The sequence below is a fragment of the Phyllostomus discolor genome, chromosome 10 (genome assembly GCF_004126475.2).
Source record: "Phyllostomus discolor isolate MPI-MPIP mPhyDis1 chromosome 10, mPhyDis1.pri.v3, whole genome shotgun sequence".
NCBI classification, from domain to species: Eukaryota; Metazoa; Chordata; class Mammalia; order Chiroptera; family Phyllostomidae; genus Phyllostomus; species Phyllostomus discolor.
Genome location: NC_040912.2, coordinates 5,654,074 through 5,680,385, shown reverse-complemented (window position 1 = coordinate 5,680,385; position 26,312 = coordinate 5,654,074). Strand labels below are relative to the sequence as shown.

The following is a 26,312-nucleotide window of genomic DNA, read 5'->3' as shown; positions in this document are numbered from 1 at the left end:
CGTAAAAACTGCCCGGAAGGACTAACACAGGGATTGACGCTGCTGATGGGACCTCTGGCCCCCACATGGCAGGGGAGGAGCGGGGGGGAGGACGGACAGGTCTGTTTATACCGATGCTCACCCTCATCATCACGGCCACCGCGTATGTTGTGCAGAAACGAAGCCTGACCGTGAAGAAAACGGCCGACATCCGGCCAGTGTCCTCCGTCAAACACCTTGTTTCAGAAATTAACGTAATTTCTTACAGCTCTCCCTAAAGCAGTTGCAATAAAGGCATGAACATTCCAAGGGAAAGGCTGGGGGGTGGGTAACCCTAGGGGCCGAGAGACCCGAAAGCTTCATTCATTCTCATAGTACACACTCGCTCAGCTCCTGCTGGGGAAGAGGTCACACAGACCAAGGAGCTGACCTCTTCGGCCCAGGACCCTTGGGGGGAGAGAAACGAGGAGGTAAATGGGATTTTCTCTGTGGAAAGTGACAGTAAGGCGGCACACAGCGTGCAGAAGTAGCACAGGGGAAAGAAAAGACAGGAGACTGTGCTATATACTTCCATTCCAGAGCTTTCTTTCCCCTCAAGAAAAAGGAGGATAAAGTTTTGAAGATCAATTGCCTTATCGGCTTCTATGTTATTAGTACAAGTATAATAAGAGCACAATGGTTCACCTCTGTTTTCACAGGTAATAATAATAACAATAAACACATTCACGAAAGATGACGGTCCTGGGAGTTTCAGAAATTGTATTTTTCATTTCTAGAAATTCCATTTTGTTCCTTCCTATTGTTTTTACTTCTCTGCTGAGGCTTCTAATTTTTCCTGCTATGACTTCAATTCATTAAAAACACAGTTTGCCTTTTTTGCACTGTGGATAGTTTTCGTGGTGGTTTTAAACTCTGTGCTCATTATTTTCACCATCTGGTCTATCCCGGAGCTGGATTAGATGGATTTCATCTCCGTTCTTCATCTTTAGGGGATCGGGGCGGCACGGCAGACAGCATGGGTGTTAAGTTGTGGAGAGTCTGGATTCTGTTACTTTTCTCCAATGAGCAGTGTTCCCTTTGTTTTACCAGGTGACTTTCTCGTCTGGCCTTGAACCTCAAACTGTGTGTGGGCTGCTGTTCAGACCACTAGTCTATACAGGTCTTGCTTTGAGTTTGGCTCCATGTTTGTGTGGCTCAGAGGTCAAAGACATGGGAGACAGAGTTTGGGGGTCCTCCCTCAGGCTAGCCAGGCGGGGTGAGCCCAGCACCGGCCGTGCAACTGCAGGCACCTGCCGACCCGGGTCCCTGTGATGTGCTCAGTGAAGGCAACACCCCTAAAATGTAGCCTGGGAAGCCACACTTCCTCTGGGCTGCAAACACAGCAGGCCTGGATTCCAACACTCACCCAAGTCAACCTGCTTTTGTTGGAACTTCTGAATGTGTTGCAGCCCATCACAAACCACTAGAAAATATCTGAAAAGCTATGTACCAACATAACAACATTTCATGCACACAGGGGGATATCGCTGACTTTTATCTGGATTATTTGGGTTATTTATATTTCCAAATTCTGTGCGATAAGTATGTCCCCCTCTCAGAATTAGAATAGTTCTTTTTAAATCCCACAAGAATTCAAATAAGGGAGTTAGAAACAATATGAATACTAACCCCATTCATGAAAAGCAGGAAGGATTTTAAAACAGAAAATACAAATAAAACTATCAGGGAGAGTTTCAAAACTGTCCTAATGTCTGAACACAAGAATCTGATCATCTCTACGGAAATAACCCCAAATGGGGACAGACAGTTTTGTACAACGTGGTCACTGATGCTTCTTGTGCAGTGTATGCTTTGAAACCCGTAACTATACGGAACACCTAAGTACATTATGGTTCCGTCACTTAATGAAAGGCTATCCAGCCACGGCACGTGACTTCTGTCAAGGTTTACCGCTGACGCCTGGGAGTGACAGGACATTGCACAGACTGTCACCTGTGTCAGGAGCAGCGTTCACAGAGAAAGCAGCCGAGGGAGCCAGCTAACGGAGGCTGTGCTGGCCTGTGCAGGGTGAGGCGACAGGGTGTCCCCGAGGCTCCCCGAGCCCTTGCTTTGCTCCGTCACCATCTCCCCTCCCTGCAAAGTTCCCACAATTGAGATGGTGGAGATGGACGAGCAGAGGGAAATACTGTGAAGAGGCAGGAAGAAAAAGCTCATGAGGGCCAAAGTTCAAAAAACCAAACCCAACAGAGCCTGGCCGATAGGTGCCAGGACCCAGAGGAGGGAGTTTCCCACGGGAGCTGACGAATTCACCTGACAGGTAACGATCCGTGTGCGGCGCTTGCACGCCGTGTGCACCCTGCCCGGGGCGTCACCAGGCTCCGGCCACCGCCCCGTGGAAGGAAGGGAGCGCACGTGGGCACGAGGGCTCGGGGCCGAAGGGTCTCGGTGCCCAGCCCAGGTCCCGCTCCCTGCGCCTCCCGGACTGACCCAGAGATCTCTCTGAGCTGGGAAGTGATTTCTTCCGACAAGCACACTGAATGGAAGCAGAGCGACGTTAGAGAGACAGGACTGGGCGCCCGGGAGAGTCCGTCAGAGACTGACGAAGTGGCATCGGTGACATCCCAGAGAAACACAGGGAAAGGGCCGGATGGCCGAGAGAAGCAAAACCAAAGTGCGAACGTCAGGATCGTGAGCAACGGGGGTGGCGAGAAATCACAGGCCATTCCTGGGTCCCCACGGAGCTAGAAGGATGGGCTTTTGGGACCTCGGTCGTCTCAGCCCACCCTTCCTTTCATCGCTGGGCTTTGGCTGCGAGACAAGGCGAAGGTCAGTGTGGTCCAGGGGAGGCATCTCAGAGGGCCAGAGGCTCCAAGCCAGGAGGAAGAGGAGCAAGAGGCACAGGAAGTACAGAAACAAAAGTGAAAGAAATGCAGATGGAAACACCGAGCAGGCAGGCAGAGGTTAACCAAGTGGTTTCATTTTTCCTTCTACATGGAGACAACGCAGTCGGGAGGCCACGGTGCCACGTGCTGGTGCTGCCCCCTGCTGGCCCCGAGCTGCAGAAGGCATCCTAGGCCTCCAGAAAACTATTGAGTTGGCCAAAAAGTTCGTTTGCGTTTTTCCCCTACAAGAGCTCTAGTAGTGCTTAGTGTCTTTAATTTCATTTGAAACAACTTTGTTAGACTGCATTGTGGCAGCTGTCATATCAACGTGCATTAGAAAAAATCACAATCGGTGAATTTTTGTGTAGCCATTTTCATATTGAAAATGGAAGAAACTATGCAACATTTTTGGCATATGATGCTTATTATTTCACAAAAGTTACAAATGCAACTAAAACTAAAAAAAAATTGTGCCATGTACGGAGAAGGTGCCGTGACTGATCGAACGTGTCAAAAGTGCTTCTCGAAGTTTTGTGCGGAGTTCTTGCTGGCCGATGCGCCACGGTGGGGTAGGCCAGTCGAAGTTGATGGAGACCAAATCGAGATGTTCAGTGAGAACAATCAATGTTCTACCATGCGCGAGATAGCCAACATACTGAATATATCCAAATCAATAAAGTTATTGGTGAAAATGAAAAACGTGTCTTTTGTTTTACAGAAAAAACCCAACGGACTTTTCGGCCGACCCAAGAAGTAATGCTGTTGCTAAGAGCAAGCCAGCGCTACCCGGCTTCCGGCCCCCAGGCCAGGGAGGGGGCCTTGCTCCTGCTCAGTTCGACCTGAGAGCCGGCAAAGCCGAGGGCCTGTCCCGCCGCCTGGTGGGGACGCAAGCAGACGGCTGCTGTGAGGTCTTCGTTCACCGTGCCGTCAGCCTGAGAAGGAAAAGGCCCCGGTGAGACAGACTTTGTGGGGGTTGCTCAACCCCCCCCCCAGGATGCTACGGGAGTGGAGAGTGTCCCCGAGTTGCACATCCCCATCGGGCGTCTGGGGGTGAGGAGAAGAGGGATGCCCAGATCAGCTTCGTCTGTCCAGGTCTCCGCCTCACCTGCACCGCAGGCTGCACCTCTGCCCAAACAACTCGAGAAGCTGCCTTAAGTCTGCAAGTGTCTCCTTGTCCCTCCAAAACCAGGCAGCCCCCTGAGCAGTTCTTAAAATTGCCTGAAGGCGAGAGACCTCCTTTGCTTCATTCCTAAACGAAGAAGAACCGCATTTGCACCTTGTGGAGTCATCGGCCCGGGTTCCCAGAAGCCCCCTGAACGCTGCGGCTGGTAGGGGTGGCTCTGGGGGCTGTTCTGTCACTAAAATAGAAGCAGGGGAAACCCCAGTGGGCCACCTACAAACCTGATACTCTCCACAGACCAATCAATCCGTTTGGTAAACATTTACTGCCAGAGGCCCGGTTGGTTAAAGCGTCGTCCTGATGCACCAAGGTTGCGGGTTTGATCCCTGGCTGGGGCACATGCAAGAATCGGGCAGTGGGTACATGGATGGGAGGGAAGGCAGGTCAGTCTCTCTCCCTCTAAATATCAATGGATAATTTTTTAATTAAAAAAAAACAACATTTAGAGCCCTGGCTGGCGTAGCTCAGTGGATTGAGCATGGGCTGCGAACCAAAGCATCGCAGGTTCGATTCCCAGTCAGGGCACGTGCCTGGGTTGCAGGCCACGGCCCCCAGCAACCGCACATTGATGTTTCTCTCTCTCTCTATCTTTCTCCCTCCCTTCCCCTCTCTAAAAATAAATAAATAAAATCTTTTAAAAAATCCATCCATTAAAAAAAAACATTTAGAAGGGAGGGCAAGACTACTAAGAACCGAAGGGTTCCTAAGAACCCCTCACCCTTCTGGCTCTGTCGTCTCCAGAACCATCTCAGGGGCGTGGCTGCTCTCACTGAAAGGCTAGGCGATTGGCACAGGTTCGTGCAGAGCTCCTGCGGCTCCCCTCTCCCCTCTTCCAGGGGCAGAGGCGCAGGAAGGGGGCCAGGACGCCTCCGTCGGGACGGCGCTTACGTAACCACGCTATTCTCAGACCTGTGCCTGTCCCTTCCCATTGGGAAGGTCTGACAGTCTTCCTACACATACAAAATGCCACGTCCAGAATTAGAACCCCACGCCGCCAAGGCAGCACCGGCACATCGACTCCTTCCTCCTCCCAGACAGGGGACCGGTCTGGATGTCCTGCTGACGCCTCCCGTCTCGAGGTCACATCACACCAAACCCACTGCTATGCGATGCATGGCCAAATGGGGACCGTTTGGGAAAAGGGGGAAAGGAAAACAGTCTCGGGAAGGGGGACAGACACAGAGGGCGCACTCACGCACGTGGAGTGGCTGACTGACAGCAAGCAGGCGCCTGCCTCAGGGGACTCTGAACCCCCCCCCCCCCCCCCCCCCCCCGCCCCCGCCTGTGCCCCAGGAGAGTCAGCGCTGACCTCAGGACTTGTGTGATCATGATCGCACCGGGGGCAAATCAAGAGGCCCGGCAGTGACAGCAGAGCAAGTGAAGAAGTGCTGGTGGCCCTGGCCACAGAGCCCAGGGGTTAGAGTGCCGTCCCCATATGCCAGGGTCACAGGTTCAATCCCCCAGTCAGGGCACATACAAGAACCAACCACTGAATGCATAAGCAAGTGGAACAACAAATTGAAGTTTCTCTCTCCCTCTCAAATCAACAATTGAGAGGAAGGGAGGGAGGGAGAGCTGGAGGTTTTCAACAGCCCGTCATGACACCTGGACCCCAGAACTACCCAGATGCTCAGGTTCAGTGCAGTGCAGCCTAAGTTCAAGGCCAAGGCGCTCTGGGGGGTTGTCCTGGATGGAGTCCCCTGATGGAAACGTGCTTCCTGTGGTCAACAGCAAAGTTTCTTTTGATTTTTGTCATGGTTTTGAGCCCCCCTCTTTGGGAAACCCTCAGGGGACAGAGGCCTGCAACAGGTAGGTCCACGACGGGCCTCCTCAGCGAGGGGCCTGCACGCCGGCTCCGGGGCAGTGAAAAGTTCGGGGGGAAGATCCACCGCCTCCTTAACGAGGCTCCTGGAGGGGAACCCCGCTGCTGCCCAGCTAAGCCGCTCCGGAATTCTCTAGAATCCATGGACTTCGGGACACGTCGCCCCTCGGCACCAGCCCCACGTTTGAAGCGACACAGCTCCCACTCTCTGACCCAGCAGGTTACAGCAGTCCCATGCCGTGCCCCCGTCACTCGGGGGCGCAACGCAGACCCCGGACGCACTGCAGCCATCAGGTCCAAGTGGTAACGGCAACAGTCAGAACTTATGGAAACGTTCTCAGTGCCGTGCAGGCTTCTGAGAGCCTGACGTCTATTAACTCATCAGTGCCCACGGCAAGCGCAGGGCGGCCCTGCCACTACCCCCTCCTCATCACTGAAGATGCCGAGGCAGCGAAGGTCAGGCAAACCGCCCAAGGCCGCTCCGCCCTGGAGCTGGCACGCAACACCCGGCAGCCCGGCCCTCGGGCTGTGCTCATCCAGGGCTTGTCTCAGATAAAATGGACTTGTCGGCATGTGACAAAGCCCGCAGCCCCTGGGCGTCACCCTTGCACCTGCCGGACGGTGCCCTTTGGCCCCGAGAATGCCAAGGGAGTGTGCACAGTACATGAAGAGGTTCCTAATTATGACTGTTTCGTAAGCTGCCTCCTTCTGCCCCAGCCATGTTTTAATGGGGACAGAGTCGTGTGGGCTTTAAGCCAAAGATGGGAGGCGGAAGATTTTAGCTGGGGCAGGGCGCTTTGGAACCTGATTTAAAACTACCCCACTAAGTACGCCCCCTTCTCAGCCTGGATGGTATCTGAGGCACATGCCTTTGTTCGGAGCGCCCCCTAGTGCCCAGAAAATAAATTCAGTGCTCTCACGGGGGATGAAAGAACCACCTGTGTCCTCATTAGGTTTTCAGTAAGTTATCCCGGAGAATTGGGCCTGGATCTAAAATTAATTATAGTGGAAGAGACGACAGGGGAACAAAGCTCAGATGCTGTCATGCCAATGAGTGACCATTTGGTTTTTAAGGTTTTCCTTTAGAATATCATCTGTAAAAATACAAAAATATCTCCAAAGCACAGTGACCCACACGGCCCCTGTGGGGGGAACAAGGACGGATGTGTCTGTCACCATCTTCAGGTGTGTCCACGGCAGGTAGATAAATGCTGGGCCTCTGGGGGCTGCTGACTCTGGGACGAGGTGCCCCCGTTCTCAGGACTCCCCCGTGCCCCCCGAGCCCCCCACTAGGGTGGGGAGAAGGGAAATAGTGTGTCACATATGCAGAGCCACCGATCCGATGGAAATGGCTGCCAGAGACAGGGCCCGGGGCCCACTCCAGACCTCTGACCGTGGCGGACGGAGTGCACGTGACAGGGCCACCCCCTCAGGGAGCCGCACTGCACCAGCTTTGACGCCCGTCCCCACCCCAGCCAGGGGGCCCGGCGAGGGCAGGGAAGCCAAGGCGTGCAGGGACTCCCTGCGGCACCTCCGGACGTGTGCCTGCCTCCCCAGGAGGTGCGACGACACCACCCTGAGACAGAGGCGTCCCCACGGGGCCACGGGCACCCACGTGAAGAGCCACCACGCAGGCGCTCTGTCCAGGTGGGCAACTTCTCGGCTCGGATCCAGGATGGAAGACAAACCTGACACCTGGTCTCGGGTTCGGCCAGGGGTCTTTCCAAAGCTAACGTTCTGTTTCGGGTCTCTGCACTTGAAACCGAACAGGAGGGCAGGGAATGGGTGCTGGGCCCTGCGTCGCTGAGCCGGAAGCATCCCAGGAAGATGCCGGAGAGCCCTCCTGCACCTGTCGGCACGGGGTGCTGCATGGAAGGCGTCTTCTGGAAGACCCAGCGCTCGCCTGCCCGTCACGGGTGGGACAGAACAAACGCCGGCAAGTTTCCACTTGAACTCTCGGTAGCCCGAGGCAACGCCTTCTCCTCTGGCTGCGTCCCCCTCTAGACCCCCTGGCTGTTAGCTGGTGTGAGGGAGGGAACGCCAGAAATAAAAGAGAAAAATAAAATTTCAACAGGATCAAGCCCCCTGGCCCCCATGAAGACAGAAGTCTCCATGACGCCTCTGAACATGACGCAGAAGTGGCTCAGAGAAAAGAAGTTGAACTTGGTTCTAAAAGATTCCACCTACATGGGAAAGGTAGGTCAAGAACCGGCCCAGACTCCCCCCGGCAGCTGTGTTCCCCAGCCCACAACGCTGGTTCCCTGCGACACCCTTGGCTGCTCCCTCCCTCCCTCCCTCCCTTCACTGTTACCAATGTCACAGAACTTCGCTGTGCATGTGGTAACCGCCCCCAAATTCGTTATTGTTTCTAGTCCACATTCATCCAGATGTTCCCTGTTCCAGTGCTTTCTTTCCTGCGTTTCCGTGTTAAGACAGAAGAAAATGCTAGATGTACAGATTATGCCCCCATAAAAGACTTCCAGGGCAGCAGAAGGAAAAATCATTGGGAACAAATCAGGAGATGTAGGTGCTAGGTAAGAGCTCACGGGCCAGACACAGCAGGCAAACCTCACTGTGCAGGGGGCCCCTGGGCATTTGGGACTGCTCCGAGCCCCTGTGGGGCTGGGTGAGGGCTGCAGAGACCCCTGCGGAGCTCCCAAGACCCCTGTTTTGATCCTGCAGCTTCACACTCTGCTGGCTGGTCAGCCTAACTGTGAGGTCCCCAAGTGTCCCCAGGGTGGGCCTCTGAGCTCAGCTGGTCCAGTTGGAAGCCCATGGCTGTGGTTTTGCGCCCTCTGGTGGCTGATTCTGCTCTGGCTTCACTCATAACGGATTTCTTGGCTAGTTACACCGGGATGGAGCAAGCCCAGAAATGACCCGGGCTGGGGAAGGGAGTGTCTGACCAGACCGGACCAGAACACAGCAAGGATGAGGCGGAAAATGGAAGATCTGATTCCAGGGACCAAGCCCATGAGTTCACCCGGACAGAACCATGCAGAGGTCTCACCCACTGGTCATCCCTTCGCCGACTGTCCCCCAAGGGTCCCTCACGTGGAAGGGACTGGCTGGGGCTGGGTGGACCGGCCAGGATGGGCCAGAACTTCCTGGAAGAACGCCCCAGCCCACACTGGGGCCTCCTGGACTGTGTGGCTAGAACTTAGAGAATTTTGGCAAATGACAGTTTAAAAAATATTAGGTAGTCTTTTGCTTTTATGACCTCCTGTTTATGGGTCATATTTGAACTATTGGAAAGCCAAGTGCTTCGTTAAGAATACTATCCCAATTATTAAACCATTCTTATGAGAGAAAAGTGATTTCCTGTATTTAAAAAAAATCTGCTCTGCTCTGGTTTCCAGTTGTCAAGGAAGGGGGTTGGGAGAGGCGAGTTCCATAAAAATTAGGTAAATGTTGTAACTGACTCTGCAATTCACACACGCAGATTCTAGAGTCTAACACTGTTCTTGAACTTCAAGGGGCCGAATTACATTCCCAGAGACAAAACCTTACAGGAAAGTTCTGTTAGGGATGATGCAGAAATATAAGCCAGGTCCACCATAGGCTGAGTTCTCTTCTATGTGGAATGATTTCAGAATGGAAATTTCACTGTAGAATGGAATTTCACCGGATTCCAGGGGTGAGGTATTTTGCTGGGTTATATGCTCCCCCGGTGACTATCCCGAGTGATGCCACATGATTGGCAGGTGGCCTCTGTAACGTCCCACAGGCCACTTGTCACCTACAGGCAACGTGGTGTTTCTCTCTCTCTCCCTTCCTCTCTCTCCAAAAGCAACGAAAAAACGTCCTTGGGTGAGGATAGAAGAAAAAAGAATTCTGCTAAACCGACTCTGCCTGCGCTCTATAAATAGAAACACTAAGACTGGATGATAGCACATCTGTCCAGAACATGGTTTGTTGAATATTTTACGCCCACTGTTGAGACCCACTGCTCAGAAATAGAAACTCACTTCGAAATGTTACTGGTCGGTGACAAAGCACAGGGTCCCCCAAGAGCTCTGACGGAGACGAACAATGAGGTTCCTGTTGTTTTCACGCCTTAAAACACAGCTTCCATTCTCCAGCCCAGGGATCAAGGAGTAGTCGTCACTTTTGAGTCTTCTTACTTAAGACATGCATTTATGAAGGCCATAGCTACCACAGAGAGTGATTCCTTTGAAGGACCTGGGAAAAGCACATTGAAAACCTTCTGGAAAGGATCTGCCATCTAGATACTATTAAGAACATCTGTGACTCGCGGGAAGGGTCAAAATGTCGACATTAACTCCTCCACGGTATTGTGCTTGGTGGGCCTTCGACAAGCTGTTCTCCGCGCCCTGCTGGAGCAACGGCCCCTTCCAGCTGGGAAACGTAAAAGCCGCCCATGATGCCGATGGTACGAGCCCTCCGCAAAGCAAGGCAGGGAAATACCATTTGCTGGGTGCCTGCCCGCCACCCGCAGGGGCTGTGCCCACGACAGGTGGTCTGCAGGGTCTCCGACAACCTGCCTGCCCAGTGTCACATGTGAGGAAAGTGACACCCACGTAGGTTAAATCTCGGGCCCACTGGCCCATGGCTTGTAAGTAGGAAAGACGGAATCAAAACCTAGGCCCATGCAGCCCTGGCCGGATGGCTCAGTTGGTTGGAGCATAGGCCTGTACACCAGAAGGTTGTGGGATCAATTCCTGGTCAGGGCACATACGCAGGTTGAGGGTTCGATCTCTTGTTGGGACATGTAAGGAAAGGCAACCAACTGATGTCTCCTCTCTGACATCGATGTTTTTCTCCCTCTCTCTCTCTCTCTCTCTCTATCTCTCAAATCAATAAACGTAGCCTCCTGTGAGGATTAACAAAAAAAAATCTAGGCCCACTTAACTCCCAAAACGTGTCATCTGACACTTCCTGGGCCTACTTGGGAGGTGTGGAATGAGAAACAGCAATTTTCATCCTGTACACTGAACTTTCCTTCAAAAAGAGCCAGAAGATGACCCAAACCTCCAACTGCTCCAGAAGGCATTCACCGGAAGGAGCTCAGTACAGAGTTGACAGGCAGGCCATCTCTCTGGTGACAGCTCAGAGTGAGGCTTGCCCCAGGACTGTCTGCAAGCCCAGAGCACTGGTGGCCTGACCCTGGGTGAACCCGCCAGCTCTGGGCGTGTTTGCACAGTGGCCTCTAGGGGGCGCAGGCAGCGCGCGGTTCCCTTCCCTGCTGCAGGTCCAGGTCTGGTTGCTCCCGCATTCCACAGAGAAAACCTCCACTGGTCAGGGCTGCTGGCGTTAGAAACCATTCCTCACCAACCTTTCCCAATTCCCCAGCTCTCTTCCCGGAAGCCGCGGCCTGGGCGAGGTGTCGGGGGAAGGCCTAGAATTGAAACTGAGCAATGAACCGGGAAAAATCAGAGAACCCAGCCCTCTCGTGGGGCTATTCTCTGTCCGAGGCCTTTGCTTCTCCTAAAATGACGTTTTGAGGCTGCAGAAGCGGCAAAGGCCTCAAAAGTTCATCAAAATAACGTTCGGTTTTTAGGAAACGCAGTGTTCTTCGTAAAGTACTCGCGAAACTGAACGCCTAGTGGGCACCAAATAAACAGGTAAACGGTAAACTGTGGGGACATGAGCAATCAGGTTAGGAGCCACGGACCTGGCTCCACAGGGGAAGGTCCATTGACTTCGCCTCCTGCAGACTCTGGTGACAATAAAACGCGGTGCTTCCCACCCCCACCCCCATTATGCACACCTTCCCCGAGGCCTGGAACCTGTGCTAACCTGAGCCCCTCTTCCTCACACACACGGCCCCGGCGAAAACCACTCAGACCTGGGGCAGAGACCCGAGGGGTTCTGGGCCTAGGAAGCCGGAGGTGGTGGGAGCTACATTTCTGCATTCTCTACATGGTCCAAACGCGCCGGAGAGTCAGGCCGAGGCTGAAGGAGGAAGGAGAGACGGCAGTAACCAGGCGTAGGCTGCACCAGGACATTCAGAACAACTGGGGGGCCTTTGGGAGGCATGCGCCCTGGCCGTGGTGCTGGGACTTAAGGGGGAGACGGGCAGGGTGAGTCTGCGAAGCTTCCTGGTCCTTGGGCACACCCTGCTCAGCGCACAACAGTGAAACCTGGAAGGAACTGGGGGCAGGTAGCATGTGCACCCCACCTGCCTTCCCCGGGCTACACCCCTGGAACACAGGCTCCTCCAACACGTGGGCTGCGTGGGCGGGGCCACCCACGCAGCTCGGTCATCGACACACACCTGGCACAGGAAACGCTCACCTGGCCCATGGGTCATAAAACCGTTGGCTAAAATGTAAAATAACAGATTCAACTAGGAGACCACATGGAACGTCATAGTTAAAATATAGGATATGGTGGAATAAAGATGATATGATAAATACGCCTGCAAAGGAGGTTGCAGAGCTGAAGGCAATGTCTGAAAAGTGTTCTTACTAAAAAAGACATGCTGTGATGGCCGCTATAAAAACAGTAACTCAGATTATTAGGGTTTTTTTTTTTTCAGTGTAACAGACAGTTTTGGAGAGTTTCAGAAACAATACCACTCTGATCCACTGCTGGTTAAAATGGAAAATACTCAAAGCAATTTACTAATATTGAAAGCCCTAAATATATATATATATATGGGAGAAACAACAGTTCCACAAATTTACCCTGACATCATGATCACAGACGAGCATAAATGGCTGGCGAGGATGTTGTTTACAGACCTGATGGTAGTTCCAAAGCACCGAAAGGCTCGGAAAAGGAGCTGGGTTAAACTATAGTACGTCCAAATCATGAAAAACTCCTCAGTAATAAAAAACAGTACATTTGCCCTGGCTGGTGTGGCTCAGTGGACTGAGCGCCAGCCTGCTAACCAAAGAGTCATCAGTTCCATTCCCAGTCAGGGCACAGGCCGGGGTTGCAGGCCAGGTCCCCAGTTGGGGGCATGGGAGAGGCAACCACACACTGATATTTCTCTCCAAGGTCCTGCAGAAATATGGTGGTAGTGAAAAAAGGCAAGAACGAAACAGAGTTATACTCAGGGCGAGCTGTGTTCCTACTTGCAAACTGAAAAAAAGAAAATCTTGGAGACATCGTAGCATTCGTAGCAGGACAAAACTCTTAGGAAAATGCCTATTGCATACATCTCATCCTGGTTAAATGTCAGGAGACTCCCAACTCAAATTTGATACGCAATCAATGTGCACAAGTAATCCAGTTTCTAACCCGGGGACAAGAGCCACCATCTACTTCATTCAGAACAGAACCTAAGCACCCCGCCCGCCCGGGCAGCAGACTGAATCAAGCCGAGATGCCTCCGGGCAAACTGCTCTTGGTTACACTTCATCAGGGCCGAGTAAACAAACTCAGCATTAGTCACACTTGTGCAAGTTATTCCACTTCCCTGCAGCCAGGAGAGGTGATCACGTGACCCCGTGTAACCCAGCTAAACATCTGGAAGACGTGAAAGCGATTCTGCCAGGCGCAAGCGGACCGCACGCCCTGCGGAGCCAGCGGTTAGGCGGCCGAGGTCAGGCCCAGGGTCGGGCCCCTGCACTGGGAGGTCGCCGGGCGGGTGGTTTACTTACGATGAAGCCGAGTTTCTTGTAGTCCCGGGTGTACATGGACTTGCGCTTCTCCATGCTGCCGCTGCTGGCGTTCGGCTCAGACTCGGCGTCGAAAGCAATTCTTCGAAGTTCAAATATGATGTCCCGCTGGGCCTGCAGGCGTTGGGGAGGAGGAGGAGGGGGGTTACTTTCATTGGGAGGCATTACACAGACTCCCTGTTCCCCCGGAGGGACACGAATCACTGCGTTTGGGAGGGAAAAAAAACAGTTAAAAGACATCCGATGCGGTGAGTCTGGGCTCTGCCAGGCCTTCTCCTGGTCAGCCCTGGCCTTACCCCTTGACCAGTGTCCTCAGGGCCAAGTCATCTGAAACATTTCTGTCAGTTGTCCGGAGCTCTTAAAGGAGCCCCACATACGATGACAGGCTTGGGAGTGGAGAAAGCCAAGTTCAAGAACCTGGGGCTAACAACAGCTATAAACACAGTGAGAGGCGCCGTGTTCATGGACAGCACTCAGCCGATGGGGGGGTCCCTAACTCCACGAAGAAACGCCTTCCCAGAAACAAGCCCTGGCACACGGTTAAAGTGGCATAGCCCATGTATATTTTACCATAATAAAAAAGACACTTTAAATAAACCCAAGGAAGGGCTTCCAAACAGAGAGGGCCGCTCCCACTAGGATGCACGGCCTCCCTTCACGAGGGGTGGTAAGATGATAGTCCCTGCTCTCTGGGATGACCGCACTTGGCCTTCCCAGGAGCCCGGGGCACGTGAGGCGGCCTCTCCCGGCCTCCCCGTCACTCTCAGCCGCAGGGCCCCATGCCACGAAGGAAGCGCCAGAGCGCTTACACACTTCACATGTGTGCGCACATCTGCGACCCATCAGGCCCTCGCGTGCCAGCAAGGAGGGCCTTCCTTTCCAGAGCTGCAGCGCCGCTGAAGCTGACAATGTGCAGCAGCCGGCCGCCCAGCTGTTTCCTCTCACCCTGTCCTCACCGCTCCAGCTCCCCCGGGCCTTTTGGACGGAGGCAGAACCCTCTGTGCACACGCAGCGGCCCAGAGAAAACGACAGCAAACAGCCAAGCAACACCAACGCGAGCCCAGAAACCAGGCGTGACCTGCGGCCCCCGCCTTTGGACGGACCCCTGGAGACGGAAATCACCTCCTCAACCTGCAGAAGCGGATCACAGGAGCTACCAGTTGGCCCCAGTCGTCTGGGAACTTGACCAAAGCTATCACCATTGAGGGCACTGGGCCGAGGGCCCAGGTCAATGGCCACGGGAAGTCAAGCTTTCTTACCCAATACAGAGAGAACACATGTGTTTGATGTGTAATGAAATAATCTGCTCGTCTTATTTTCTGACCCCATATGCACCTGAGTGTTCAATCTGAGATGACAGCAAATCAGTGATATCATCACCTAGCATCTCCTGGTTTCAGAGGAGCCCAAGAAAAGGCTTTGAATGACACGTTCTCACCTGCCTGTGCCGTCACCGCCGTCTCGTAGGCACTCACCTGGTCCTGGGGGTCCATCTTGGTCATCATCCTGTCCTCCAGGAGGTTGAAGGTGAGCACCTGGAGCACGTACAGCTGATGTGCCATCTCGTTGTTGATGGCCCGCTGAGCTCGGATGACATGCTGGGGAGACGGTTCACAGACGGAAATTAAAAAAGAAAAGGAAAAGCAAACAAAAGTTAACCCCCATCGTGACGCCAGGCAGCATCTCTGAAGTCTTCGCTGGGAGGCCCGGGGAGGCGGGTTGGGGGGCTGTGCTTCGGAAGAAAGGCAAGGACACGTGGGGACCCTGGAGCCCCTTTATATCCAAGAGCCCAGTCAGTGGCTAGATCTCTAGGCCAGGAACCAGAAAAAGACCTACTGGGTGCATGGAGGCATTTCAAAGGAGGACACGGGAAATGCCGGGTGACTTTGGCCCCAGGAACCCAGAGCAGGTGTGCCTGGGACCAGAGGGCCTTGCAGAAACCGTGGACCACTGAGGCAGACGCAGCCGTGCACGCAGTACAGGGCGTGCGCACGCACACTGTGAGCGTGTCTGCCGTCATTTCACCCCACAGCCATCTCTGGCAGGGGACCCCACTCCCAAAGGGGGACACATTTCACAGGCAACACACACAGGTGAAGCTCCTCTCAGACGTGTGGCCCACTCACTGTGGGGACACTACGGGGGGCCACCCGCTGCCTCCCCAGTGCGGTGAGTGCGTGGGAGATACTTCACTCGCTGTTCATGCCCACAAGAACAGAAAAGGGTACACGGTAACAGGCACAGCAGGAGACTAGCTCCATGGGCCTCTGTCCCCCTCCCCCAGAGCTGGGTCCACCTCACACCCTCTCTGGCAGGACCCCGCTCCTGCCTTCAGCGTGACTGGTCAAGGCGGGGAAACCACCGTTCAGGTCGGCTAGTTTGAATGTGCCAGGGCCAACCATCTCCTGCTGTCTGAAAGAACTTTCCCTAGGCGCCCCCACCCTGGCACGCCCTTGAACTCCCCACCCTGGCTGGGAGCACCACATCAGAACAGCCCATTCAAGAAGGCGGGGAGAGAAGAACAGAGACCAGAAGGAAGTCACAGAGCCAAAGTGACGGAGGCTGAGGGGGTGGGAAACTGGGCAATGGGATTTGGGGGCATATCCTTCCATCTCCAGAACAGATGGCTCATGCACAGCACACACTCAGTACCCAGAGTTGACGGGCGTTGACGTTAAGTCTTTAACCCATTGAGTTCCTTCTGTACGTGGTGTGGGAAGGCAGGCGGCTCGGGGGAGCATGGATGGCTACAGAGGGCACTGCGCGGAGTCAGTCCGAGAAAGACAAACACTATCTGATCTCACTTACACGTGGGACCTAAAACACAGAACCAACTAAGGAACGGAAGAGAAACACTCGCAGAAACAGAGAACAGGCCGATGGTTGCTAGAAGGGAGGGGGACTGAAGGATGGGTGAAAAGGGGGAGGGGAGAAAGAAGTACAGAACGGCAGGTACAGGAGGGTCATGGGGACGTTTAATGTACAGCATGTGGAATGCAATCAGTAATTTTGTAACAACTGTGTACAGTGCCAGGTGGGCATTGGAAATATCGGGGGATCACTTTGTCACAGATAGGACTGTCCAACCGCTATGCTGTACACCTGACACCAATACAAAATAATATTGAACAGGGCCAATAATTAAAAAAAAAAGACAAAGCCCTGGCTGGCGTAGCTCAGTGGATTGAGCTCAGGCTGCAAACCAAAGTGTCACAGGTTCGATTCCCAGTCAGGGCACATGCCTGGGTTGCAGGCCACGGCCCCCAGCAACCGCACATTGATGTTTCTCTCTCTCTCTTTCTCCCTCCCTTCCCTCTCTAAAAATAAATAAATAAAATCTTTAAAAAAAAACAAAGTATGTAGGTACAAATGTACATGGATATCTATTTTAGTAGCAACTCAAGAGTGTCTGCACTCCAAGCTCTTGCCAGAGAACACCAGCCTCGAACTTTTGGCCTCAAAGCCTCATAGAAGAAGTCCCAGTGAAGCAAACTGATCCTTGAGGCTACAGGGAGGCTACGGTGACTCCACCCAGCCCATCTCGGAGCATTCGAACTTGACCGCCACACCACGCTGATGTCAGCAGGCTAAGACCCTCACCCCACATTTCCAGTCCTTCCTCCCCTACCTGCCGCCCCCTGCACAAACCCCTTCACTGAACTACGGTACCTCCGTATTACAGCTCCCACTTGTACTGAGAACCAGCATAAAAAAAATACTAGGAAACCTTCTGCAATTTCTACCAAACCATCTGGGACCTAGAATCTATTCCCATGCTCTATCCAAACCCCGTTTGGATTCCAGGGAGAAAATGTGGCACTCCCTGCCCCAAGAACTGGGGTACCTCCTTGGTCAAACGAAGAAAATTATACTCATATGGGCACTCTTTGTCCTGAACAGCCAGAAAGTTTAAAATTAAAGCTGATGACAAACTGTGATTACTACTATGGGCTTTGGGTTCTAGAACATTTATTTTGTTTGCCCTCACAGGGTTTTTCATTTTTAATGGCCTCACTGTATTGGAATGCGTGTGTGTGCACGCACACGCTTGCAAAGCTCCGATGTGGAATCAATCACACGTGCTTCTTTCCGCCTTTAGTTGAAAGTCAAAAAGCAGATACGGTCCCAGGAATTCCTGGTACTTCATTTATTTTCAAAGGTTCGCAACCTCTTTCCCACCAAGGCTTCTGGTCACGTTGGCATTGCCGTGGTGAGTGGTTTCCATGGACGCCTGTTCTGTCCTTCCCATGTACGGGGCCCAGGGAACGGTGGTGAGATGTCACGGCTCCTCCCAGGGTCTGATATGTTTCCAGCTAGCTCCCTCACTAAACACAGTATAAGCTCGAACTGGTAGATGTTTTAAGTCACGGAGCCCCCGATTTCCTTAAATGGACATTTTAGCAAAGCTAACACCACTAAACCTGCCCCACGGAGAGATGCCCAACCCTTCCCGCCAGGAAGTCTTTCCCTCTAGAACAGTGAGTGGCACAGACCCCTCCCCCCACGCAGAGGGGGCGGTTCCTGTGCGAAAGGCTGGCTTATCCCAGTTCCAAAATCACACTGTTTCCTGCCCCCCAGTTCCCACTGCTCCATCCCAGAGGCAGGGCCCAGAGCAAACCACCAACTGAAGCCCCAGGAGGACAGAAAGACACAAACGCCCCAGACCGCCGCTGCCCCGCGAGCGGCCACGGCGCGTGGGTACTCACCGTGAGAATGATGGACCGCAGCTGCTTCTGAGCCAGAATATTCGCCATCTCCTGCCGAAGGGAAACCCCCCCAACAAGAGCCGAAGTTAGAAAGGTGCATCTCAACACCATCCAACACGACTGGGTCCTGGGGTGCACTTCACACCTGGATACCAGCAGTATTTCTTATGAAGGAATGGACTCAGACAGGCAGTAGTGTTGACATTACTATCTGAAAGCTGTGTTTAGAAAACAAAGCCATGTCCAAAAGCCAAAAACAAAAATCTGGCACCTGTGATCTTTCCTTTCCTACCTTCCTTTCTTCCTTTCTTTTCCTTCCTTCCCCCCTCCCTCTCTCCCTCCCTCCCTTTGGCATTTCTTCCCTCCAGGAAGAGGTGAATGCAGACTGAAAAGCAAGCACTGCCAAGGAAAGTGCCGGTCCTTACTTCCGCTGGACTAGACATGCGCACAGAGCTTTCCCTGGACAATGCGTGCCTGCACCAGGAGAAGCGGCAGTAGGGAAACATCACTTTCAAGACCGAAATCTTTTAAGTGTCCTCTCGATCGGTGCAGAACCGAAGAGCACTCAGGACAGAGCCCAGGACTCAGAAGTAGTCTGTGCAAAGGAACTGAGCGACTGGAGTTCCGGCCAAGCACAAACATCTGGGCAGACGCTCAGCTCCGGGGGCAGCCCCCACTTCTGCGGGTCATGCCTGGAGCTTTGGCACAGAGATTTGGGGGTGACTTTATCACATGAAACGATGCGCAGATGAACTTTCTAAGTATTGACGAGTGGACGCTGAGGGGAAATTAAATGGTTGAATACCATCTTCTTGCACACATTCAAAAATAAAAAATACTGCTCATATTCAGGAAGACACTGGAGCGTGGTTTATGGGGGGGGGGGTTGCATTTTTAGCGTTGCTCCTCTTACTGAGCAGAGCAGAAACTAAACTATGATTCGAAAACACCACCACGCATTTGATTCAAGGTTAAATCCACTTGCAGAAAGCAAGGAGGACCCGGAAGGCGGGGAGGACGCACGAGGGGGGTGGCGGGGGCACAGGCAGGGCAGGCAGGGCCAGGAGGAAAGCTCGGGGCTGGCGCAGTGCCGGTGAAGGGAGCGTGGGGACTTACAGTCAGAGGACAATCAAGGATGTCAACACTGCTGTCTACACCAACCTAACAGCGCCACCGCCACCACAGAAAGGAAAGCCAGCGGGAGAGAGGAGGGACGGAAATTCGGAGGATCTGTTAGAGGTCACGGCTGTACTCAGTGCCCCTGCCGACCCACCGCATTGCGGAGAACAGCGCACAGACAGCTGTAAGGTGTTTTGAAAGCGCTGGATGGCATGGAGGTCGAAATCTAATACTAAGCCCTCTCCCAACGTCTTGAAAACAAGGACACATTCAGAAACAGGTTAATGGCGAAATCCACAGGAACCTGCCCTTCCACACTTGTGGGAAACAGGGCTTTCTTCCCGATCAAAATTAACAGGTGCATTTTTTTTCCCTTGGACCCCATGAAAAACTGAAGCCCCAAAGGGTTCTCTAGTTCTTTTCATGTCTGTCCTTCGTAAAAACAGGATCATTGCCACACACACAAACAACAATATTCCCTGTGCCTATGCGAGCTCACTGGCTTATAAAATTTTAAACTAAGTCGGGAGAGACCATGTTTTTCCAGCATCTAGAGCAACTGTGGCCATTCCCCGGTTCCATTCTTCTTCTTCCGTGTGTGACAACGGTCGTCGCCTCAAGGACGCAGACGGAGCCCCTTCCATCTTCCGTCCCCAGCCCTCGGCGTCTGGCCCGGGGCGGGTGATGCATGTTTCATAAAAGAATGAATAAGTCTTTTCCGCCAGCCTCCTTTAGCAACCTGAGCTTGGTCTGGGAGGAAAGACATTCTCGTCCTCCTCATGCACTTCTTGGTCCAGCTTCAGGGAACTGTTTGCACCAACAGCTAGCTCCAGGGAGAGTGTTTTACACTGTCACGATGATATCAAGGTGTACAGATAGACATAAATATGGATATGGGTACATTTTTATTTGAAAAACTAATGATTTCTTTAGGTATAAAATACTAATGATATTTTTATTTTAAATACAAGTGTTTTATTTAAATACTAATGGTTTATTTAAGTAAATTCTCTCAACTGACCAATTTAAAACAAGCAGCTTGCAGAAATTACAGTCAAAGCAAAAAACAGTTCTATTCTCTATTCTGTAAACCATTTTTATGGATAGAAAGACTACAGAATTGCCCTGGCTGGCGTAGCTCAGTGGATTGAGCGCGGGCTGCGAACCAAAGCGTCGCAGGTTCGATTCCCAGTCAGGGCACACGCCTGGGTTGCAGGCCACGGCCCCCAGCAACTGCACATTGATGTTTCTCGCTCGCTCTCTCTATCTCCCTCCCTTCCCTCTCTAAAAATAAATAAATAAAATCTTTAAAAAAAAGACTACAGAATTTACTATCTGGTTAATAAAAGATAAGAATTACGGAACTTAATAGCAATACATATTGATTTTTTTTAAAAAAACTTGTTTTCAAAGTTCTGTCGAACTAAAGTTGACTTAAACCTGGATATAGACATATTGACGTGGAAAGACGCCCACACAATCTGGTGCGGTGCTAAAAGCAGTGCGCACGGAGCGATCGCGTCTGGTGAAGACACCGGCGGGCGAGAGCATCTGCGCGGGCACGAGCCTCTGCGCGGGCACGAGCATCTGCTCGGAGGCAAACCTCCGACGTCAAGCTGGGGGGGGGGGGGGGCAGCGGGTCTCCCGCTGGGGACGCGATCACAGGGGTCTTTAAAACTTCTCCCTTTGAAATCTGTAATTTCTGACTTCTCTACCAAATCGTGTAACCAAAACTTTTTTTAAAAAAATTATGTTGATCAAAACCAGGACCATCTGTAGAGAAAGTTGGAACGGATTTCGCCACCACGTTTGCCATGAAAATAGTAAGACGAATGGTAGCAAGTGGCTTAAGAAAAGTGATCCTTATCGTTACTTTTATTGCTAAGACTAAATTAGTCCTATAATACTCGAGGTTTTCTGCTGGATTATATGCACTTGCTTAGTTCAACTGTTTTCTTAAGTGGTTTAATGTTATTAGACTGCCCTTTGTGATATATTAGTATGGTGTTTGTTGTTTTATTATTATTATTATTACAATATATGGCCAAATTGTGTCATCTCATTCCCCTATTGCCCAATTTGCAGAAAGAAAAATGTGATTCACAAAATCCAAAGCTAATGCTCCACTGGTATTCCATTCTACTTGCACTGGAGTCAGCATATGCTGGCATCTGATTTTCCGTTTTCTCCACATTCACATGATCCCGGTCCAGCCAAGGAAGAGCGGTTTCCATGTGACCCGAGGACACAAAGTGCATGCATCTCACTCACGTAGAAACCCAGAGACCCAAGTGGAACCACAGCCCTTTGGGGGGCGTGGGGTCTCACTGCCTCTGGTCCAGCCTCCTCTACGACCCGCGGAGGAGCGGTCCCGGGGTCGGGCCAGAGCTCCACCTCCCGAGCCCTCGTCCCCCAGGCGTCTGCGCACAGGCTCTGTCTGACCATGCACCCTGGCCTGCCCAGCAGGAGGCTCACGCTTCTCCAGTGACCACGCCAGGCTGGAGCCTGGGCACTGGCTGGGCTGCTAGGAATGACCGCGAGCTCAGCCTTTAGATACAATGCAAAAAAGCAGTTCCCCCCTCTGCCCTCCCGCAAGCGACCTGCAGCACCACCCCATCCAAACCCAGCCTAACGCCTGGGCAGGCCCCTCCAGGCTCCAGCTAACACCAAGCTAAACCAACAGGAAACTCCCCAGTCACTCCCCTCCTTGAGCAAAGGGCCCCTGGACTGAGCAAAGGATCCAGACTAGGGAACAAACCGGAAACCCTTGTATTGAATCACTGAGGTTTAAAAGCCTTGACAGTGGAAAAAATAAAATTTCAAAAATAAAATACTCGACACAGTGTTCCCGCTGATGCTGGCTTTTCCGCATCCCTCCAGAACCCGGAGCGGGCAACCGCCCTCGAGTGCCCCAGCCCCCACCCTGATCCCGGAGAAACCCCACGTTTCCACCCGGTGTTCACACGACGGGCACGGAGGCCCAGGTAACACGGTGTGCTGCACTGCTGTGAACACCCGTGAGTGGATTTTCAGAAGTGAACTAAATGTCAAGACAAAAATTCCACTTCTTCCCCACCCGCTGCTATGATGATCCTTCCCTTCGCTGGAGAAACACCGAAGCTCTCCAGGCAAAGGAGAGTCTCCGAGCCTGGGGTTCACGAGGCAGGGCGCACTCGGAGGAGGGGGTGCACCGCTCGGTCCTCCCGGCCACGCCCACACCCGGCTGCAGACGCGTCACCCAGCAAAGAGCCCTTCGGACACGAGACCAGTCATTTCAACCGGGGCAGCAATCTTCGAGTCCCGTCCCACAGGTCCCTGGGCAACGTGGACCCCGCCCCCCACGGTCTCAGGGTCCTCAACAGGAAAGTGGGACGACGCCCTCCTTGCCCCAGGGAGCATTCAGTGAAATGACAAGGTCACGGGGGCTTGGACCTCTGCTTTCTCCAGAGCCTGCAGAGGGGCCACCACCTTGGTTTCATTGGGGGGGGGGGGGGAAGGGCTCTACCGCTGGAACATTCTAGCATTCTCCCTCACACGGGGGCCTGCCCATCTATCTGCACCCAGTGCCCACGGAATGTGCGAGTGATCCCAGGCCGGCCGGCCGGCCAAGCAGCAGAGCGGCAGGGAGGCCCCGCGTGTCCCGGGAGGGGCAGGGGAGGGCTCTCTCCGCGCCAGGAGCTGCGGTTCCTGTGCACGGTCTTGCGGCAGAAGACACGCGACTCACCTGCCTCCTGTCGTCGGGGGCCTTCAGGAAGAGCGCATTGATCACCGCGATGGTGTAGGTTTGGATTTCCTGGTCTGTGCTGTAAGACGCAGAACGGTACGGAAGGTCAGACGCTGTCCCAGCATCAGACCGGGGTAAAGCTCGTGATCGCCCCCCAACCCCCCCCCAAAACAGGGGAGAGAGAGGAAGGCAGGACATAGAAAATGCAGTTGGCACTGAGGATGTTCTTCGACCACCACCACGGTGGAAACACGGTGTGTGTGGGGGGCACGGGGGGGGGGCGTGAGAGTTAGGGGCAGGGGGCGGGGGAGTTTCTATTTATTGCCAGTCAGAGCGCACATGGCTCGGTGGGAACCACGCAGGAAGTCCAGGTGGCCGCTGGCTCCCTCCCCATTCTTCTCTGGGAAGGTGAACAGCATAGACTCAGAGGGAGAAACGTGTGTGTGCGTGTGTGTGTGAGAGACATATGTTCTGCCTGATGCACGAAGCATATCTGGGAGTAGACCCGGGGGTCCCTAAAGCCTGAGCTTATTACAAAGGAAAACAGCCTTGTCTCCATGGCGATGATATTACATATCCTAAAAATCTATTTCCAAACAGCAACTTTTTTAGGGACCAGAAGATCAGGTTCCTGTGTTTATACATTGTGCTCTTCACCAGAATGAAATCAGAAATTCCACACGAGGCAGTAATGCAAGCCACATGGTAAGGAGTAAATAAAGAGAACCGGGCGTAAACACAAGGCGGCTAGGAGCTACGGTCAGAGACACTGTCGGGAGAGGCGGAGCCGAGCACACGGCCTTTGGCGGGAGGAAGTTCAGGGCCCAGTGCGCCAGCGGGCGGCTGTGCGACCTGGACAAGTTCATGGGGAGTCCCCGGGACACAGTTTCCTCATCTGTAACACTGGGCAAGAACACACTTATTTCAAGAGGCTGCTCTTTGGATAAAACGAGGTGATGTACACAAAATCCTGAGCGCAGTGCCTGGCACACAAGAAACGCTCCGCTTGGGCGGAGGACACCGTGGCTGCACAGGCCTGCCCCCGAGATGAGAAAACGACAGGCTGCAAAGAGAACGCGTGTGGCATTCAGGGACCTGAGAATGAGTCCCGTGTGATGGGGGTGAGTGCATGCATGGTTGATGAGATACCAAATCCGCGTTCCTTTTCCGTGTACTTAAATCGATGAGCCGCGCTCCCCCGGCACCCTGGCGGCCGCAGCGCCTCCCCTCTGCACAGCACAGCGGGGCCTCCTCCGCGGGCTTACCCCTGCAGGTGCGGAATGAGCTGGCCGATGGTGATCTCCTGCGCCACCTTCTGGTAGAGGTCGTGGCTGTTGAGCACCATGGACTCCAGAATGGCCAGGGACCGCTGCAGGATGGAGGTGTCCATGCCGGACTTGTTCACGAAGCTCGCTATCTGGAAATCCAAACAGGACACGGGTGACTGCTCGCGGGAAGTGGAGCGGAGGAGGGCAGAAGGGAGCCAGTCGAGGGAACCAGGAGTTCCTTTAAGAAACACCGGACACGGGGGACGAAAGGGCCCTGGGGGGGCACCGCCCAGCAAGGAATCCATGGAGAGCCCACCGCGACTCTTTGTGACTACGGAGCACTACTTAGATCCGATTTCTGTAATTCAACACTAAGCAGCTTTTAAAAGGGGCAACGTCAAAGAATTATTCTGTCTGGTTTTTCCGGGACTGTTCTAAGGTTCAGCTTTCAGGAGCAGACGAGTTTAACACGGACAGCGCCCCTGCCTGTCCACAGGGCACTGGGTCCAGGACCCCCCTCCGATAAAACCCACGGATGCGTAAGCCCTTCACACAAAGTGAAGGGAACGGCATGTGCGTGTAACGCTTATTCACAAACCGGCTACCACAGGGGACCCCAGCACACTGCTTCCTCATCTGAGAGCATCCCGTGCAGTGCTCGGGGCCTGGCAAACTCCAGCTTCGCCTTTCGGAACTTTCTGGGATTTATTTTTTTTTTCCCCCAGAGTGTTTCCTCTCTGCAGTTGGGTGAATCCCCGATGTGAAACCCGCCCCTAAGAACGGCGGACCAGGTAGCGTAAGGGCCCGTGTCTGTCCGCGACAGTAATTCCAACAGACCCTGAGCCCCGTTTCTTTCCGTTCCCAGGCCCCTCCCCCACCCGTGGCGGCGGCCATGACTTCTATGTTATTACGATCCTGTTACATTCTTTGGGGACTCCCACAAATCACGCTTGTCAGCACAGTTCAGCTGGCAACCCCTCAGTCGCTGGCTCCTCCCTGTGGGACTCCTCCGTGGGACGCCCTTTGCCCCGTCCTTTCATTTTGTGAAAATAAACTCTTCTCATCTCTCCAAAGTTTAGCCAACAGGAAAACCTCCCAATGAGCGGTGCGAAAAGTTAAAATAACAGTGTAAGCGCGAACATATATCCCCCGAGGAATTCCTCACCAAGGCCTCCAACATCATAAATCACAGTGGAAGGGAGAAGCAAAGTAAGGGTTAGAATAATGGAGTGCAGACACCCGAACACAGGGGTACCGTCCAGGTTTGACTGTCGAGGCCTCATTGGAAGTTATTACTGTCGACAACTCATGCGAAAAGGCTGTTACTATATCAACATAACGACTGCTTTCTTAAAAGCTAGACCATTTGGTCCCACGACGAATCGACACTGGCTGCTTCCCTCTGTCCACACTCCTTTCTCCCCTTGACGCCATCCCATCCACTGCTTCTCCCCATCCTCTCTCCACCCCTGTACAAGGCAAGAGGCAAAAGGTGTCCATGGCAACTCGCTGTTACCATGTCAACTGTTTCTAGCCCAAGGACTCTGTGGTGAAAGCAGGGGCAAGGGCACAGACACCCCCAGATACAGCTGGATCTCAGAGGGCGGGGGATGAATGATGTCGAGTAACATTATGATTTTATATTCCAAACACTATTACTTTGTAATACGACCTACGGGAAGAGTATGAGAATTTTAAGATTCTCTAAAGAATTCCGCTGGCCCATCATCCGATCGCTTCAGCCCATTTCACGGCTAATAAACTTCTCCAAAGTGTTTATTGCCCCTGGGAAGCCCTGGCCTTTATCCTCCGAACCTGCTCCATTGTTTTCCAGGGCCATTTTTCTCTGACAAAAATCCAATTCCTCTCAAACTATGCTCACGGCTTAGCACTTAACTTTGACCTCTTCTAATAGAATGGGATAGAAATACCTTCCCTTCCCGTCCCGCCACCTTAAGCGTTTCTCGTTATCTCAGCGCCATTCCTGGGCGCTAGCTAGAAACCTGCAGAACCCCCAAAGAACTTCTTTGACCATGCATCTGATTT

The 26,312-nt window shown here is 53.1% G+C and overlaps 1 protein-coding gene across 3 annotated transcripts in view; it reads right to left on the bottom strand.

The window, feature by feature from the left end:
* ELMO1 (engulfment and cell motility 1) overlaps positions 1-26,312 on the bottom strand; it is a 472,089-nt gene that overhangs the window by 256,256 nt on the left and 189,521 nt on the right. For 2 of the 3 annotated variants that reach the window (XM_036010403.1, XM_028526015.2), the window contains exons 9-14: positions 24,264-24,415; positions 22,999-23,077; positions 19,272-19,316; positions 18,156-18,206; positions 14,925-15,047; positions 13,432-13,563 (exon numbers count right to left, since the gene is read on the bottom strand). In XM_036010403.1, coding sequence (XP_035866296.1) covers positions 13,432-13,563; positions 14,925-15,047; positions 18,156-18,206; positions 19,272-19,316; positions 22,999-23,077; positions 24,264-24,415 — 582 coding nt within the window. The remainder of the gene's footprint in view (positions 1-13,431; positions 13,564-14,924; positions 15,048-18,155; positions 18,207-19,271; positions 19,317-22,998; positions 23,078-24,263; positions 24,416-26,312) is intronic. The other variant, XM_028526016.2, reaches the window with a different exon arrangement.